The 17,711-nt window shown below is 43.7% G+C and overlaps 1 protein-coding gene across 2 annotated transcripts in view; it reads left to right on the top strand.

The window, feature by feature from the left end:
* col12a1b (collagen, type XII, alpha 1b) overlaps positions 1 to 17,711 on the top strand; it is a 438,574-nt gene that overhangs the window by 188,505 nt on the left and 232,358 nt on the right. For both annotated transcript variants that reach the window (XM_079255552.1, XM_079255551.1), the window contains exons 21-26: positions 1,538 to 1,680; positions 7,015 to 7,144; positions 10,392 to 10,537; positions 10,610 to 10,739; positions 11,761 to 11,897; positions 17,076 to 17,205. In XM_079255552.1, the coding sequence (XP_079111678.1) occupies positions 1,538 to 1,680; positions 7,015 to 7,144; positions 10,392 to 10,537; positions 10,610 to 10,739; positions 11,761 to 11,897; positions 17,076 to 17,205 (816 nt within the window). The remainder of the gene's footprint in view (positions 1 to 1,537; positions 1,681 to 7,014; positions 7,145 to 10,391; positions 10,538 to 10,609; positions 10,740 to 11,760; positions 11,898 to 17,075; positions 17,206 to 17,711) is intronic.

Raw genomic sequence — 17,711 nt, 5'->3', positions numbered from 1 at the left:
AGGGTATTTAAACACCTTGTAGTTATTACTGCTGCTCCAAGTTGCATGGGAATTTACCAAACCAGTCTAATGATTGTCAACCATAAAATCTTCGCATTTTACTGGCAGGTTTGAGCTGGTTTTAGAGGTCTCCAGGGTGAGAAGATGCTCTGCATAAAGCTTCAGTCCATCAGCTGCTTGAAGGCAGGAAAATAACATGGGTTTAATTCTGTGTTCTGGATGCCCTGAGATCAGATCAAGAACCATTGTAAACCAATGTAAATCCATGTTTATGTAACTCAGTGAAAGGATGCTGAAACATCTGGTGCAAACTTTCCTTGGAAATGCTGCGTCTGTAAATCAGTTTAATGTTTATTTATGGGTGTCTAACATCAGGCTTGCCCGGGGCCAAAACCGGCCCGCCAGAGGGTCCCGTCCAGCTGGGAGAAGTTGATAAATATAGTTACATGTAAGATATACCTGTGATGTTTAAACAAAAACACCTAATTTTATACAGTCCCACTATATTCAATATATTCAACTGACTCCACTACAGAGACAAGATATTTAATGTTCAAACTAATAAACTTTATTGTTTTTTGCCTGAAACAGGTTCCAGTAAAGCTGGAACAGGCTCCTTTCCTTTTAACACCATGCATTTGGGACTGATGACACAAACTGTTGAAGGCTTGTAGGTGGAAATACTCCACAGTTCAAGGTATTGCTGTGGGATTCTGCACATTTTTAATGGGAGACAAGTCTGGACTGCAGCCAGGCCAGTACCCGCTCTCTGGTACTACAAAGTCATGCTGGTAGAATGCAGCTTAGCTTGGTCTTGCTGAAATAAGCTGGATATCCCTGAAAAAAGTGTGACTTGGATGCAGCAGATGTTCTAAACCTGGATTCACCTCACAGAACTAGTGGAGCCTTCACAGATGTGCAGGTTACCCATGCATACCCAGGTTACACTTCAGAGCTCCCATACCATTTCTCCTGCAGATAGCAGTCTGGATGAGCCTTTTCTTCTTTGTCTTGGAAGACACCATGTCAATGAAATATGCACTTGTCAGAGCGCTTTGCATCAGTTCATGTGAGATCTGAGATGAGCTTGGATCCAGAGAGCCAGTGGTGTTTCTGGGTGCCTTGACTTTGCGTGGTAGAGTTTTAACTTGTAGCCGTAGAAACGAGCTATGTGAACTGATGATGATGACAATGCTTCTTACATACAGAGGTTTTGCCAGATTCTCTGAATCTTTTGATGTAATTCACGGTTCTTAAACTGTTGGACAAAAGAGACGAACCTCGCTCCATCCTTGCTTTTGAATGACTGAGCCTTTCAGGAATCATTGTTTTATATTCAGTCGTATATTCACTTTCTGAAATGTCCTGTCTCTGTGGTATATTCGGCTGAATATACGTTAAAAAGGACTTGCAAATCATTGGAGTTTGTTTTTATTAAAATTTTACACACCGTCACAACTGATATAAAAGTCACTATTATTATTGTAATAAAAAAAAACAGATTTGTGATTGTTGCTACTTATTTTCTCTGTTTTAGAAGCTGATCTGAAGTCTCCAACCAACCTGGTTACATCTGAGGTGACCCACCAGTCCTTCCGAGCCACCTGGACAGCGCCCGATGGCCTTGTGGACAAGTACCGCATCACCTACATGATGGTGGCAGGAGGACCCACCCTGGAGGTGAGAAGTGTGGAGGATCAGAGGAGACGCAGGAAGTATTGACTGGATGAAACTAAGCATATGTTCAGATTGTAGCCAGAGATGATACCTCATCATGATTTATATCACCAGCCAACGTGGATGGCAGATTCATCTAGCTGCCAGCCAATCAGATTTTCAGTAGACACATCTATTCCTGAAAAATATTCCTGAACTAAACAACAGAACTAAACAAATGCTACACATACTTCATATGCTTCACATGCTCCATATGCTTCATATGTTCCATATGCTTCATATGCTTCATATGCGCCATATGCTTCATATGTTCCATATGCTTCATATGCGCCATGTGCTTCATATATTCCATATGCTTCATATGTTCCTTATGCTTCATATGCGCCATATGCTTCATATGCTTCATATGTTCCATATGCTTCATATGCTTCATATGCTTCATATGCTTCATATATTCCATATGCTTCATATGTTCCTTATGCTTCATATGCGCCATATGCTTCATATGCTTCAAATGTTTCATATGCTTCATATGTTCCTTATGCTTCATATGCTTCATATGCTCCATACGCTTCATATGCTTCAAATGTTTCATATGCTTCATATGTTCCTTATGCTTCATATGCGCCATATGCTTCATATGCTTCATATGTTCCTTATGCTTCATATGCTTCATATGCGCCATATGCTTCATATGTTCCTTATGCTTCATATGCTTCATATGCTTCATATGCTTCAAATGTTTCATATGCTTCATATGTTCCTTATGCTTCATATGCTTCATATGCTCCATACGCTTCATATGCTTCAAATGTTTCATATGCTTCATATGTTCCTTATGCTTCATATGCTTCAAATGTTTCATATGCTTCATATGTTCCTTATGCTTCATATGCTTCATATGCTCCATACGCTTCATATGCTTCAAATGTTTCATATGCTTCATATGTTCCTTATGCTTCATATGCTTCATATGCGCCATATGCTTCATATGCTTCATATGTTCCTTATGCTTCATATGCGCCATATGCTTCATATGCTTCATATGTTCCTTATGCTTCATATGCTTCATATGCTTCAAATGTTTCATATGCTTCATATGTTCCTTATGCTTCATATGCTTCATATGCTCCATACGCTTCATATGCTTCAAATGTTTCATGTGCTTCATATGTTCCTTATGCTTCATATGCGCCATATGCTTCATATGCTTCATATGTTCCTTATGCTTCATATGCGCCATATGCTTCATATGCTTCATATGTTCCTTATGCTTCATATGCTTCATATGCGCCATATGCTTCATATGTTCCTTATGCTTCATATGCTTCATATGCACCATATGCTTCATATGCTTCATATGTTCCTTATGCTTCATATGCTTCATATGCGCCATATGCTTCATATGCTTTATATGTTCCATATGCTTCATATGCTTCATATGTTCCATATGCTTCATATGCGCCATATGCTTCATATGCTTCATGTGTTCCATTTGCTTCATATGCTCCATATGCTTAATATGTTCCATATGCTTCATATGCTTCACATGGTCCATGTGCTTCATATGCTTCACATGCTTCATATGGTTCATATGCTTCACGTGCTTCACATGCTTTATATGCTTCATATGGTTCATATGCTTCACGTGCTTCACATGCTTCATATACTTAATATGGTTCATATGCTTCACATGCTTCATATGCTTCACATGCTTCATGTGCTTCACATGCTTCATGTGCTTCACGTGCTTCATATGCTTCACGTGCTTCAGATGCTTCACATGCTTCATATGCTTCACGTGCTTCATATGCTTCACATGCTTCATATGCTTCACGTGCTTCATATGCTTCACATGCTTCATATGCTTCACATGCTTCATGTGCTTCATGTGCTTCATATGCTTCACATGCTTCATGTGCTTCACGTGCTTCATATGCTTCACATGCTTCATATGCTTCACATGCTTCATGTGCTTCATATGCTTCACATGCTTCATGTGCTTCACGTGCTTCATATGCTTCACATTCTTCATGTGCTTCATATGCTTCATATGGTTCATATACTTTACATGCTTCATATGCTTCACATGGTTCATATGCTTCACATGCTTCATATGCTTCACATGCTTCATGTGCTTCATATGCTTCACATGCTTCATGTGCTTCATATGCTTCATATGCGTCATATGGTTCATATGCTTCATATGTTCCATATGCTTCATATACTTCATATGGTTCATATGCTTCACATGCTTCATATGCTTCACATGCTTCGTATGCTTCACATGCTTCATATGCTTCACGTGCTTCATATGCTTCACATGCTTCATGTGCTTCATATGCTTCACATGCTTCACATGCTTCATGTGCTTCATATGCTTCACATGCTTCACATGGAGCTCTGGCCTCTTCACTTTCTAAATTCTCCTAATTATAAACACAAGAGACGAGGAGGATCCCAGCTTGGTCCACAGATTCCCACACTTTGTGTTTCAAGCTGTAAACAAGTTTTTATTCCCCCATTTAATCTGATTTAGTGCTCTTTGAAACCTCTAACCTCCATCAGCAGACTTATTTTATCTGCCTCCTGTCTGAAATAATTAAACCAAAATAAATAAAATTTATGTCTCCAGGGGCTGTTTGTATAATCTTGTCTGTACAGAAAGCTGAGACATGAGATTTCTGCAGACCTGAAGATACATGTCTTACTTTTCAGAGTAAATTCACACGGAACACAGTAGAAAATGTCAATTTCATGTCCTGAAAGAAAACTTCATTAATTTAAGTGAAAATCACCGCTGGTCCTTACATCTAGGAATGAGTAAAGTAATCCTGGGAACGAGTAAAGTTATCCTAGGAACGAGTAAAGTAATCCTGGGAACGAGTAAAACAGTCCTAGGAACGAGTAAAGTTAACCTAGGAATGAGTAAAGTTATCCTAGGAACGAGTAAAGTAGTCCAAGGAACGACGAGTAAAGTAGTCCTAGGAATGAGTAAAGTTATCCTAAGAACTAGTAAAGTAATCCTGGGAATGAGTAAAACAGTCCTAGGAACGAGTAAAGTTATCCTAGGAACGAGTAGAGTAGTCCTAGGCAAAGTCCTCATACTCTTAGTAAAGTATCCATAGGAACAAATAAAGTCTTTTGTTCTCATGTTTCCTGTTTGGGTTTTGAACGTTGTTTGGTTTGGATGCTGATGCTTGGTAGAATATGTTTGTGGAGTTTCTCCCCATCATGTTGTCATGCTACATGTCAGCATTGTCGCTATGCTACATGTCAGCATTGTTGCTTTGCTACATGTTAGCATTGTTGCTATGCTACATGTTAGCATGATTGCTATGCTACATGTCAGCATTATTGCTATGCTACATGTTAGCATTGTTGCTTTGCTACATGTTAGCATTATTGCTATGCTACATGTCAGCATTATTGCTATGCTACATGTCAGCATTGTTGCTTTGCTACATGTTAGCATTGTTGCTATGCTACATGTTAGCATGATTGCTATGCTACATGTTAGCATTGTTGCTTTGCTACATGTTAGCATTATTGCTATGCTACATGTCAGCATTATTGCTATGCTACATGTTAGCATTGTTGCTATGCTACATGTTAGCATTATTGCTATGCTACATGTCAGCATTATTGCTATGCTACATGTTAGCATTGTTGCTATGCTACATGTTAGCATTATTGCTATGCTACATGTCAGCATTATTGCTATGCTACATGTCAGCATTGTTGCTTTGCTACATGTTAGCATGGCAGCTTCCTGGTGTCGTTACTTGTCATTTCTCTGTTAGGCGAGTAGAAACTGTCAGAGCAGAAATGGGTTCAGTAGATTTTGATAAATCTGTCATCAAGACTCAGATTTGTCAGTTTTGGAACGTTTTAAACGGTGGGATTTTACTGGACCTGTTTGATATGGAATGGAGCAACCTGGATGCAGATCAGAGAACCCATCAAACTGATCCATGAGGAGAAGTGGTTACCTCAGGTGACCAGATCTTCTCTCACCAAATGTGGGACAAAGACCATGAAAATGTGTGATTCCACTCTTTCGTGACAAAGTTTAAAAAAAAAACAAACAAACCTTTATATACTGCTCTTTGGTGATAACATCACTATCCAAACATAATCAATCTGCCACTGTATTTTTTAATTGACATTCGAGTTTTCTGACAAATGGAAACAATAAAAGCTTGCACGCTATTTCCTTGTTCCTTTCACGTTAACAAGAATCAAACAGAATTAGCGGTCGAGGCTTCATCAGGAACATGTCCATTGACTGGGAAGCCTCCCTCTGAGTAGTGTCTTTTTTTGTGACTCTCGGATTTTCGTTTCACGTCATATTCTCCGCCGTGTGACACGGAAAAATTACTCTGACAAACATGACAAAATACCCTCACAGTCTCCTGGAACAGGTTTAACCCAGGAATATCTGCTTTCCCAGTCTTTGTTGAAACAAAACTTTCTTTTCTTCTTCGCTGCGTCGTCTCCCTGTTCTCCATGATCAATCAGTTGTTTATCTATGTATTTCTTTTCGTTAGTGGCTGCACCGGTGCATCCTAGTTGTGCATTAAGTCCCGCCTCCTAGTTTGAGTGACATGAGTGTCAATCAAATCAGCAGGCGGTGTGATGTGACAGCCGTCAAATATTTTGCTACACACAGTTAGTAAAAACAAGTTTTGTTTTGGACAGCGCCCCGTTTTGTGGGACGTGTGAAAAGTAATAGAAATGCGGGACGATGCGCACAAAGCGTGACATCTGGCCACCCTATGGTTACCTGTTCCACAGCTCGTGGTTTAAAGCATCCGCTGCCATGGGGATAGGAAGTGAAGCAGCTGATCGGCGTTCTGGTTGAGTCGTTTATCAGGCGACATGCAGAACAACCGCCATGTTCCCCATCGTCCCGCTGTGAGACGACACCAGTCTGACAGTTTCACCTAAATCCAGTTCAGAGGGACTAGACACTGAAAACAGTCCAAGTTTTTACAATATTTCTCAATCGGCCTGGTCCGAGCATGTGGAGTCCTGGATCAAAGCCCTCCCACTGAGATCCAGATCTCTGAGAAAACTCTGAGTTGATTGGGAGCAGGTGGGACGTAACCAGTGACAGACAGAAATCAGTTTTTTCCAGTCTGTTTGTGTCTGCACTGCGTTTCAGGAATGTGATGCAAACTAGCGGCCAAGCGCAGGATTTTCCCAGCTGCTCTTCAAAGCAACACCATTGTCTGGGCTGATTGAAAGAACTGGGAAGCCACCAGTCAGACCAGTTTCCAATCAGATCAGACTTGATGAGCTGAATATGAACTAGTAACCAGTCCTTCCTTTCAGCTGCTGGTGGAGGGGACAGTGACCACCGTGGTGCTACAGAAGCTGACCCCTCTGACTGAGTATCTGGTCAACATTTACAGCGTGATGGGAGAGGACAGCAGCGAGCCACTGAAGGGCACCGAGACCACCTGTAAGTCTTTCCTCCTTTACAGTTAGTTGTTGTAATTCCCATCTAAACAAATAAACAGGACATTAATGGTCCTAAAGGAATAATTTAGTTTAGAAATGTATCTTATTGACGAGAGTTCATTTCCTGTTCTGCATGCCACGAACACAGAAAAAGCTGACAAAATGAAGCATTTTTGACCGTCTTTAAACTCTAAAAAAGCAGCTACACTTGTTTTCATATGCATTCATATCCATCCATCCATCCATCTTCTGCCGCTTATCCGGGGTCGGGTCGCGGGGACAGCAGCCTAAGCAGGGAAGCCCAGACTTCCCTCTCCCCAGCCACATTTGCCAACACTGCGGGGGGGATCCCGAGGCGTTCCCAGGCCAGCCGAGAGATATAATCCCTCCAGCGTGTCCTGGGTCTTCCCCGGGGTCTCCTCCCAGAGGGACGTGCCTGGAACACCTCACCAGGGAGGTCCAGGAGGCATCCTGACCAGATGCCCGAGCCACCTCAACTGGTTCCTCTCGATGCGGAGGAGCAGCGGCTCTACTCTGATCTCCTCCAGGATGACTGAGCTCCTCACCCTATCTCTAAGGGAGAGCCCGGCCACCCGGCGGAGGAAACTCATTTCAGCCGCCTGTATACGAGATCTCCTTCTTTCGGTCACGACCCACAGCTCATGACCATAGGTGAGGGTAGGAACGTAGATTGACTGGTAAATCGAGAGCTTCGCCTTCTGGCTCAGCTCCTTCTTCACCACGACAGACCGGCGCAGAGTCCGCATTACTGCAGACGCCGCACCGATCCGTCTGTCCATCTCACGCTCCATCCTTCCCTCACTCACGCTGCCAAGATGGCGATGGCAGGAACCGCCCACCGAGCTTCAGTTCAGCTCTTCAGAAACCTACGGGTGACGTTTTATATACAAAGAAGATATAAAATTGTTTTACATCACAAAATTGAGAAAATTAACAGTTACTGAAGAATCCAAAAAGGAGCAGGATGAAGTTAAAAAAAACCTTACATTCATAATTAACCATCCTTACAGTCATTGCATCGGTCCGTTTCCAAAAGAAGAGGAAAAACAACACATCTTCTTCCTTCTTTAGAAAATAAATAAGTACAATAAATAAACTAATACAGCTCTGTCTACATACTTACGTATACATCTGATTACGTACACATGTAAATAATATACATATATATACATATACATAAATATACACCTATATATACATTTACATCTCTGTTTACTGAAGCACATTTGAATATACCCACACATACTCATACATTTATATTTATTTTTAAATGTAGCTTTATGAGCATACCAACTGTATTTATTTACATGTGATCTTTTTTTTTTAATAACGTTTTATATTTTTTCATAATCTGGATGAACTTTGGACATTGTTTGAGTTCCTCTTGAAGACTTTCATAATTTTACACCATATACTTTACATTAAGATGTGTGTTATAGCATGAATAAACACTATGTGTCAACAAATAACTCATTAATGTCACAGATTAATCTATTAAACCGTAATTTAAACACTGACATTTGGACAAATATCAGGTGAATTGTGACTATAAAGGTTAAATAAAAGTTGTCCAGGAACAGATCCTTAAGGGACGCCAACACGAGGACCAGACTGAGGAGATTTGGTGCCATCAGTGTGAACACGTTGCTTTCTGTTGGATGTAAATGATCTCATCTGAAGAAAAGCTGTTTGTGAAACATTAAAATGAGATGAGCAGATATAAGAATAAAGTGATTAGCGTCACACGTCTCCTTTAAGTCTAGAAAGATGTTGCCAATGGTGCCATTTGTCTGGGCTGAACAAAGACCCAGATGGCGATGAAAGCAGAGTATGGAACAACGCAGGCGGGATGCTTCACAGCACTTTGTCGACATCCACACCCTGAACGTGCCGCCATTAGATGCCATCTTTGTGTCACGCCAACAGATGGTAGCCATGTTGTTGGCATTTTAAGTCCAAGCATGGTGATGTCACATCTGGCAGCTGTTGCCGTGGACGACAGCGGCTGAGTTTTACAACGGTGCTGTAAAAATCTGCTGCACATTTAAGAACAAATAAAAGGAACATTAAAGGACAAATAAGCAAATAAAAGCATTTATCATGTTAGTTAAATCATATCCGTTTGTTTAAGGTACGAAAAATACCACGAACGTTCGTTTTTTACGACCCAGTATGAATCCCACTTTCCCGCTGAAGACAAACAGCTCCGAGCGTTGGAACATTTCCAGCTGTGAGATGTTGGACCAGATGTGAAGTTAACAGGAATAAGAGGAACGCCGCAGACAGGAGACACTTCCCGCTGGGAGCGCTGAGATTTTCACCTTAATTTACCTTCAACAGCTTCAGAAACATTCGTTTTAATTCACAAGATGTTGAAAATACTTTTGCTTTATTAAAGATGAGAAATCCTGAAGTTCAACATCTCTGAAGGTTTTTAGAGGTAACATGGTGAATAATGTTTTACTGGATGATGCTGAGGAAATACAGTCACTTTATTTATAAACAAGTTTCATTCAAACAGATTAAAGTTGAAAGGATCAAATTTTTAAATAAAATAGAAATTTTATAGAACAATTTTTTTCATTTCATTAATTTTTCCTTTTAAAAATAAAACTAAATTAATTCTCAAATAGTTTAAATTAAAACAAACAAAAAGAATTGTATGTAATCTGCCAATCACATTAATGATTAAATGAAAATAATAAAATGAAACTTAAAGCCGACAGGCTGCTGATTTCCAACAGATAGTTTATATTTTATCCTCTATTTACTTTAAACACATCATCACTGCAAAACTAATAAACCTTTTCTATCATAAAACCTTTGGGAGGGTTTGGGATTTGTCTTGTTGGACTGGTCCGACTGTTTGAGCTGATTTTAACATCAGCTCAAACAGTCGGCGTCACAATAAAACCTTCGGTTTCATCTGAATTCTGCTGCAGATGATTAAAAACAAACTGGAAGCTCCAGCAGGTGATTTCCTGGACAAATCCAGCTTCATGCAGAAAAACAGAAATAAATGTTAGAACTCCTGATGTCACCCAAATGAAGCATGGGAGGAAGATGAACTGGGCCGAGACCAGAACCCTGAGGAACCCCGTCTAGGAAACCCTGACACATGATCCTCCGTCCTGCTGTTTAAACAACTTTAAATCATGTAGAAAAGTGAGATTTTCTGATGTGAAGAAGCAGATGTGAAGGATAAACGTCTGTTTTTTTTCCTGCAGTGCCGCTGGAAGCCGTGAAGAACATGAAGGTTTATGATGAAACCTTGAGCAGCATGAGGGTGAGGTGGGATGCAGCGGTCGGAGCGACGGGATACATGCTGCTCTACAAATCCATCAACGCCACCGAACCTCAGCTGGACCAGGAGGTAGAGAAGTTCACACTTCATGCTGATGTTTTCCTCTTGGCACCCAAGCAAACGGATTGTTTCCGTCTGCAGATCCGTGTTCCAGGAGACGTGACGGACACGCAGCTGCTGCAGTTGATCCCCAACACGGAGTACTCCATCAGGATTTATGCATTGCATGGTGAAACTGCCAGCGAGGCCCTGGAGGGCCGAGGAGTCACCTGTAAGTACCTGCAGACTGCTCCAGCTTGCTGCCTTTTAAAGGTCATATAGACACATGGACAAATATAATTTAACACAAAATAAGGAGGTTACTGTTCCTCCAGAAGCTGATTTAATCCAGTTAAATGACAAAAATGACCTAAAAAAAATAAACCATTTTTCTGGACTTAGACTGTACTTAAAGCTGGGCTAGGTAATGTTAGCTCTTAGTAGCTAATGGAGCTGGCACCCTGTCGTGGCCCCGTCCCTGTGTCTTGGCTCCTCCCCCTCTGGTTCTGCTCCTTGCGTGATCCGAGGCTTTTTTATTCGCAGCTTTTTCCACCAACGATTTTCTCTTTCTCGGCTGTTTAGCAGGAGGAGGCAAATAAACCGAGCCGGGTCGGGAAATCCTTCCTGCATTTTCTCAGCCATGTTTGCCTTCCGAGTTTCTTCTTCACTGCTTTGTATTTTCATCCTAACACGCTGTTTATATGCAGGGTGTGGCTATCAGGTATGCGCTGCTGGAGGGGGAGGAGGGGAGCCGGGAGAGGAAGCTACGAAATATAAGAAATGAACAACTCCATCTGGGTGGGAATGTTTGGATTGGTCAGAGTTTTTACAGATTTACAGTAAACTGAGGGTCTAACTATATTTCTTATTGTTCATGAATACAGAATGTATAGGCTACTATCAGGACGAGGAACCGCTTCACCCAGAGGAACACGTCTCTGAGCAGGAGGACCTGCTGGAGATTTAATTGAGTTTTTCCTGATTTGGGCAAAAATGTCACCAAAACTTTGATGTTCCATAATCTGGATCAATCTGTAGCTTCAGTTTGATCTCCACTGCTGGTTTTCTGATTTTCAGTTATTTTGGAGTGGATCGACGAACAGATCCTTTAAAGCAGCGCTGCAGGCTGTCGGGTTGTATTTCCATGTCAGCTATGGGAACTGGACCAGGTCTCCTGCATCCTGGACCTTGCCACTCTTCACAGTCAGATTGATTTCATGAGGAGTAAAATTCTGAACCTTGTGCTCCTGCAGTGCCCATACCTCCGGCCGGGGTCCTGAGGATCACCGACGTCACCCATAGCACCATGAGGCTGACCTGGGACGCCGCTCCTGGAGCCGTCCTCAAGTACATCATCACCTACAAGCCAGAAGACGGAGACCTGAAGGAGGTAAAGATTTATCACCACCTTGCGGCGGGGGGGGGGGGGGGGGGGGGGCGAGGTCGCTGGCAGAGGCTGGATCGGCGGGTATTGGCTCTGTGACGGGTGGCCGTGCCGCTGTGGGGTGGGCGGGGTGCGGGTCCTGGGCTCCGGTGCCCGGGGCTGTCCCCTGCTTCTCGGGGATGGGGGGTCGGCCCTGCCGTGGGGGGGTTGGGCTGACCTGGACCTGCTGCTGCAGCGGGGGCGGGTCCGTGCCCTGGTGCCCAGCAGAGGGACCCGGGCCCAAGATAGTTGAGGATGGGGGGGTGCCTGTGTATATATGGGGTGTGTATGGAGGAGTGTAGTGGTACATGAATGTATGGGGGGTAGGGGTGCGTGTATGTGGGAGTGTGTTGAGGCATGTATGTGTGGGGGTGTAGGGGTGGAGGTTTAGGGGACTGTGATAGTACATGAGTGTGTGGGGTGTAGGAGGTGTGTGGTGGTTTATATGTGGGGGGTTTATGGGGAGTGTAGTGGAGCATGAGTGTGTGGGGGGTAGGGTTGTGTGTAAGGGGGAGTGTGTTAGGGCATGTATGTGTGGGCGTGGAGGTTTGGGGGAGTGTGACAGTACATGATTGTGTGGGGGGGTGGGGGTGTGGATGAGGGAGTGGGTGGTGTGTGTGTGCGCGTGCATGGGGGGGGGAGGGTCTTGGTGCTCGGGGAGCGCTGCTGGTCCACTGGGGTGCGGCCTGGCTGCCGCTCGGTGGCGGTCTGGGGATCCCAGCCCTCCGTCGGTGTGGGCTGGGCCCTCTGCCTGCGGGGGTGGGGGGTTGCTTCTGGGCTCTTGCGGCCGTGGGGCCCGCGCTCTGTCTGCCCTGGGGGACCGGTGCCCGGCGGGGCCGGTCCTCGCTGGTCCGGGCCTGCTGGGGCCTGTTCCCCCTGACTGCGGGGGACTCTGGCTGGGACCCCCCTCTGCCTCCTCCTGGGTCGGTGCATGGCTGGCTCCGGGGTGGGGCGGTTGGGGTCTGCACCTGGGGATGGCTGCCGATGGTCCGGGTCTCGGGGGTCCTCCTGGCGTGCCTCTTGCCTTTGTGTGGGAGGGGTCACACTGGCATGATCTTCTCTGAACACGTTCCACTCTGCATGTTCTGCATGTGACACAGTCACCGAGTCGTCTGCAGGTTTATTCACTAACAGCAGCTGGTTTTCTCATTTCTGTTTGTTTCTCATTTATATTTAACTTTTTACATTCATAGTTTAGTTACTATGATCTAAAGTTGGCTTGTATGTGTATGTATATGTGTTAATACTGGCAAGTGTGTATATGTTTGTACGTATGTATGTGTGTGTATGTGTGTGTGTGTGCATAGAGGTGTGTGTGTATATGTATGTATGTAGGTATGTATATATATATATATGTATGTGTGTGTATATGTATATGTGTACATATGTATATATATGTGTATATATATATATATATATATATATATTATGTGTGTATGTGTGTGTATATGTATGTGTGTATATGTATACATCTGTAGGTTGTTTTCTTTCTTTTTGTTTTTGGGTTATTTTTTAGTTGTTTTTTTCCTCTCCCTTTATCTCTTTCACTTTTCTTATGAGGTGTTTTTTCTCCTTTCTCTTTCTGTCTTTCGTCTGTCCTCTCTGGTCCAGCAGTACAAACTCTACAATTCAAACAATAATACAAAATAAATATAGAAATAAAATAAAAATTCAGAAAGTCAAGGGGATCATTATATCTATAAAGCTTCCCTTGGCAGAGAAAATTTGCTCAGCAGAACTTCCAGACCATCATTCTGCTGCCTAAATGCTGGACAAGACAAACAAAAATAAAAAAAAGATTTATCACCGCAGCAGGAACATTTCAGTTTCAACCGCAGGTTTATGATCCAGGTTCCTGGTCTCAGTGAGGACTGGAGGTCTATGATCCAGGTTCCTGGTCTCAGTGAGGACTGGAGGTTTATGATCCAGGTTCCTGGTCTCAGTGAGGACTGGAGGTTTATGATCCAGGTTCCTGGTCTCAGTAAGGACTGGAGGTTTATGATCCAGGTTCCTGGTCTCAGTGAGGACTGGAGGTTTATGATCCAGGTTCCTGGTCTCAGTAAGGACTGGAGGTTTATGATCCAGGTTCCTGGTCTCAGTAAGGACTGGAGGTTTATGATCCAGGTTCCTGGTCTCAGTGAGGACTGGAGGTCTATGATCCAGGTTCCTGGTCTCAGTGAGGACTGGAGGTCTATGATCCAGGTTCCTGGTCTCAGTGAGGACTGGAGGTCTATGATCCAGGTTCCTGGTCTCAGTGAGGACTGGAGGTCTATGATCCAGGTTCCTGGTCTCAGTGAGGACTGGAGGTCTATGATCCAGGTTCCTGGTCTCAGTGAGGACTGGAGGTCTATGATCCAGGTTCCTGGTCTCAGTAAGGACTGGAGGTCTATGATCCAGGTTCCTGGTCTCAGTGAGGACTGGAGGTCTATGATCCAGGTTCCTGGTCTCAGTGAGGACTGGAGGTCTATGATCCAGGTTCCTGGTCTCAGTGAGGACTGGAGGTCTATGATCCAGGTTCCTGGTCTCACTGAGGACTGGAGGTCTCTGATCCAGTCTTGAACCTGATCAATGCATCCGATCAGTGTTTGGATGAAACTGCACTCTTTCATCAGCGTAACTATGGAAACATGTTTGTTATCTTTTTTGGCTTGACCAGTGGGAGCCTGTAGACCTTGAGCAGCAGGGGCTCCAACATGGAGTCTGGTGGAACTCTGCATGTAGAGCCCTTTGGACTGGAAGGAGTCCCTTCTGGTGGATCCAGCAGAACCAGGACTGCAAGGCCGCCTCCATCTGTGTTCAGACAGGCGTCATGAAAGACGTTAGAGTCCCCCAGCAGTCGGTGTTCTGCTTTAGTGGTGCTTAGAAAAAACTGGTCACCTCCTGAAAGGCTGAATCCTTTCCACCCCGTCTCACGGAGTTCCAACCAGAGACTCGTCTCCAGGCTGCTGGTCCAGTCTGTAGAAAGCGAAGCAGCGTTTCCGTCAGCGAGGATGTCTTCTTCGTGGGAAGTGGTGGAGTTACGGCAACTCGTTCTGACTCTGAGAAAACCCAGCCAGCGAGCCTCTCAGCCACATCAGCACCATATGAGGAAGACTTTCTGTATCAGGACCGCTTCCGGTTTACACAACGTCTAAAGTATGAGGACGGTGACGTACGACAGAACGCCTGCTGTAACTGAGCCATAAGTGGGCCGGATCTGGCCCAAACACATCTGCTGTGGACTGGTTCCAGCTCGGGCCGCCATGGATGCTCGGCTCCATCTTCTGGTCGTCGGCAGAGGACGGACAGTCTGCGGTCAGCAGATACCTGAAACGTTTCCAGTCGGATCACACAGACCGGCTGCTTCTCGTCTCTGCAGAAAACACTTTTTATTTATTGCTGCTGAGGTTTCCTCCTCTTCCTCTGCCTGATGACTGAACACATTTCCCGCCATGATCTCTTTCTCGTCATATTTCACTTCAGGTATTTAAATGGAGGAAATATTTTCGCTTCCTTATCAAACCTCCGATAAGGTTGAAACGTGTTTCCAGACCTCATACCTCTGATGAAGGAGGCTCCTACACAGCAGCAGGGTGTAAACATACACCACTGCACTTTCATGAGCTTCTGAGTCGGTTCTGACTCTTATTACTGGGAAATAAATTGTTTTGATGAAAATGAAAAATCAGTTTATGTTGGTCTGAAGTTGGTTTGATCTTCCTTAGCAGATGGATTTACAGACTGTCCTGATGAATGTTGATCCTGGAAGTCCCCCTTCATGCAGCTTCCAAAACAACTGATTGGATGCTCAAGATGTAGATTTTCATGTTTTACTTTCCACTCAGGAGGTATTTTGTAAGATATTGTCATCAAGCAGCTTCTATGGCCTCCGTTTAGTCACTTTGGGACCTGCTTTCTAAAGTTCTCATCCTTCCAAAAAGCCATTTTCCATGCGGAAGAAAGATCCAGAAGGTGATGCATCTAAGCTCGTCTCTATGTGGACATGGTCTTAATTTTAATAGTCACACAGGATAAACCTTGCAGACCACTGGACTCCTTAGGGACCCCATGTTGGGAACATGGATCTGAAAGACCCATCATTTTGAAAAAAAAGTTTATTATCTTGGTAATAAACCTTCTATTGTTGTAAAATCTGTGATTCCTTTTTAAATGGAGCCACATTTGGAACAAAATGCTGTTGTGGGATCTATTTAAAAAGGAATAAACAGGCTTTCCACCAGATTTTCAATAATCCAGTAGCAGTCATTTCTTGGCTTTTTGTGCCAAGTTGGGCACCATTTTTCCAGCTTTTCTGCCTTCAGGTCCATTTATGCTGAATGCAGAAGACAACACACAAACAGTTTCATCCGTCTCCTGCATCAGCTACGCACAGAATCCAGTCTTTACAAGGAGCTTCGCTTTCTGTCACCTGATGCAGAAAACAAAGCAGTACCATCAGAAAACACCGGGGGCAGTGTCGAGTTGTATCGCTGACACACACCCAGAGAAAGAAGAGGATGAGGATCATGCAGAAACCGCTGAACACATCGTACCCTAAGGAGACAGAGAAGTTGTTGAGAAGAGCACAAAAAAGTCTGTCGTTTTTTTTTCCTTTGGTGTTTTTGGATGGTTGTAAATGTCTTTACACCCACCAATGGCGTCAGAACGTAGAAGCGAACTCAGCACTGCCCCCTCGTGGATGAACTGACCCAACAACATGCTAACATAAAAGATATGCAGGTATGAGGATGGCAACGTCTGCTAGCATTTAAAACGGATGTCCACATTTACTTACGTAGGAGACACACAATGGTCTTCAGGCTTCTTCAAGTGCAAAAGGTAATAAGCTGGTTAGACAAACCGGGCCCACTCTGGGATTCAGTCCCCCATCCAGAGCGTGCACAAAGTCAACAGGTCGCAGTGGACAGAAAAGGTCCAAGTGTCTGAACATAGCATACATTAAAAAAGCAGAAATTTCAGATTTTATTGGTTAAGAAGCTCAAACTCGTCACAAGAAATAAATTCATGAGCTTAATTTCTAAACTTCGTACAAACATAGTGGATTAAACGTTGAAGGCAGAACATGGCGTTTGGAATAAAATGGTTGGATTGTTGAAGCCGTTGATTCAGGTTTGTGATTTAAACATGAGAATTTGTTCCTGGCAGGTTGAAGTTAACGGTGACATCACAACCCTCGTGCTGTCCAGCCTCATTTCGCAGACGGAGTACGATGTGGCCGTTACTCCGGTGTACGACGAGGGAACTGCGTTACCGATGCTCGGAAGTGCCATCACAGGTCAGAATCTGGTTCTCATCCCTGCTTGTTTTGAACTTTTCTACCTTCCCAACGTGGTGGCCAAACAAAGGTCAGATAATCTGAATGTGGTCTCACAGCACGTTCCTATTGATTCAGTCCTGAGGTTGTTTTAAGCCTTAAAACTCCCAGTGTTTCATCCATCCTGTGGAAGCTGAACAATCCCAGTCAGCATGCAGACACGATGTTTTCTGGACAGCCTCAGTTGTCAGCTTAAGGCTAAAATCTATGATGTTAGAGACGTACAGTTGTAGGTCATCGGCATACAGTGATACTCTAAGCTCTCCACTGGAACACACTTTATTAGTCAATGATTTAAAATTATAGATGTGTTGGTGCAGATGAAAGAGGACTGGCTTGTAATTTAAGCCGGGTTGGTGGAAAGTTTAACAGATAGAGGTCTCTCAGCAACACAGTAGTGATGGGATCTTTGTTGTGATAAATAACGGTGTTATCATGCATCTGTCTTTGTGGGTTGACTACATAGA

Source organism: Telmatherina bonti (assembly GCF_933228915.1).
Source record: "Telmatherina bonti genome assembly, chromosome: 16".
In the NCBI taxonomy this organism is placed as follows: Eukaryota; Metazoa; Chordata; class Actinopteri; order Atheriniformes; family Telmatherinidae; genus Telmatherina; species Telmatherina bonti.
The sequence above is the reverse complement of the archived record's forward strand: the minus strand, read 5'-3'. Positions and strand labels throughout refer to the sequence as shown.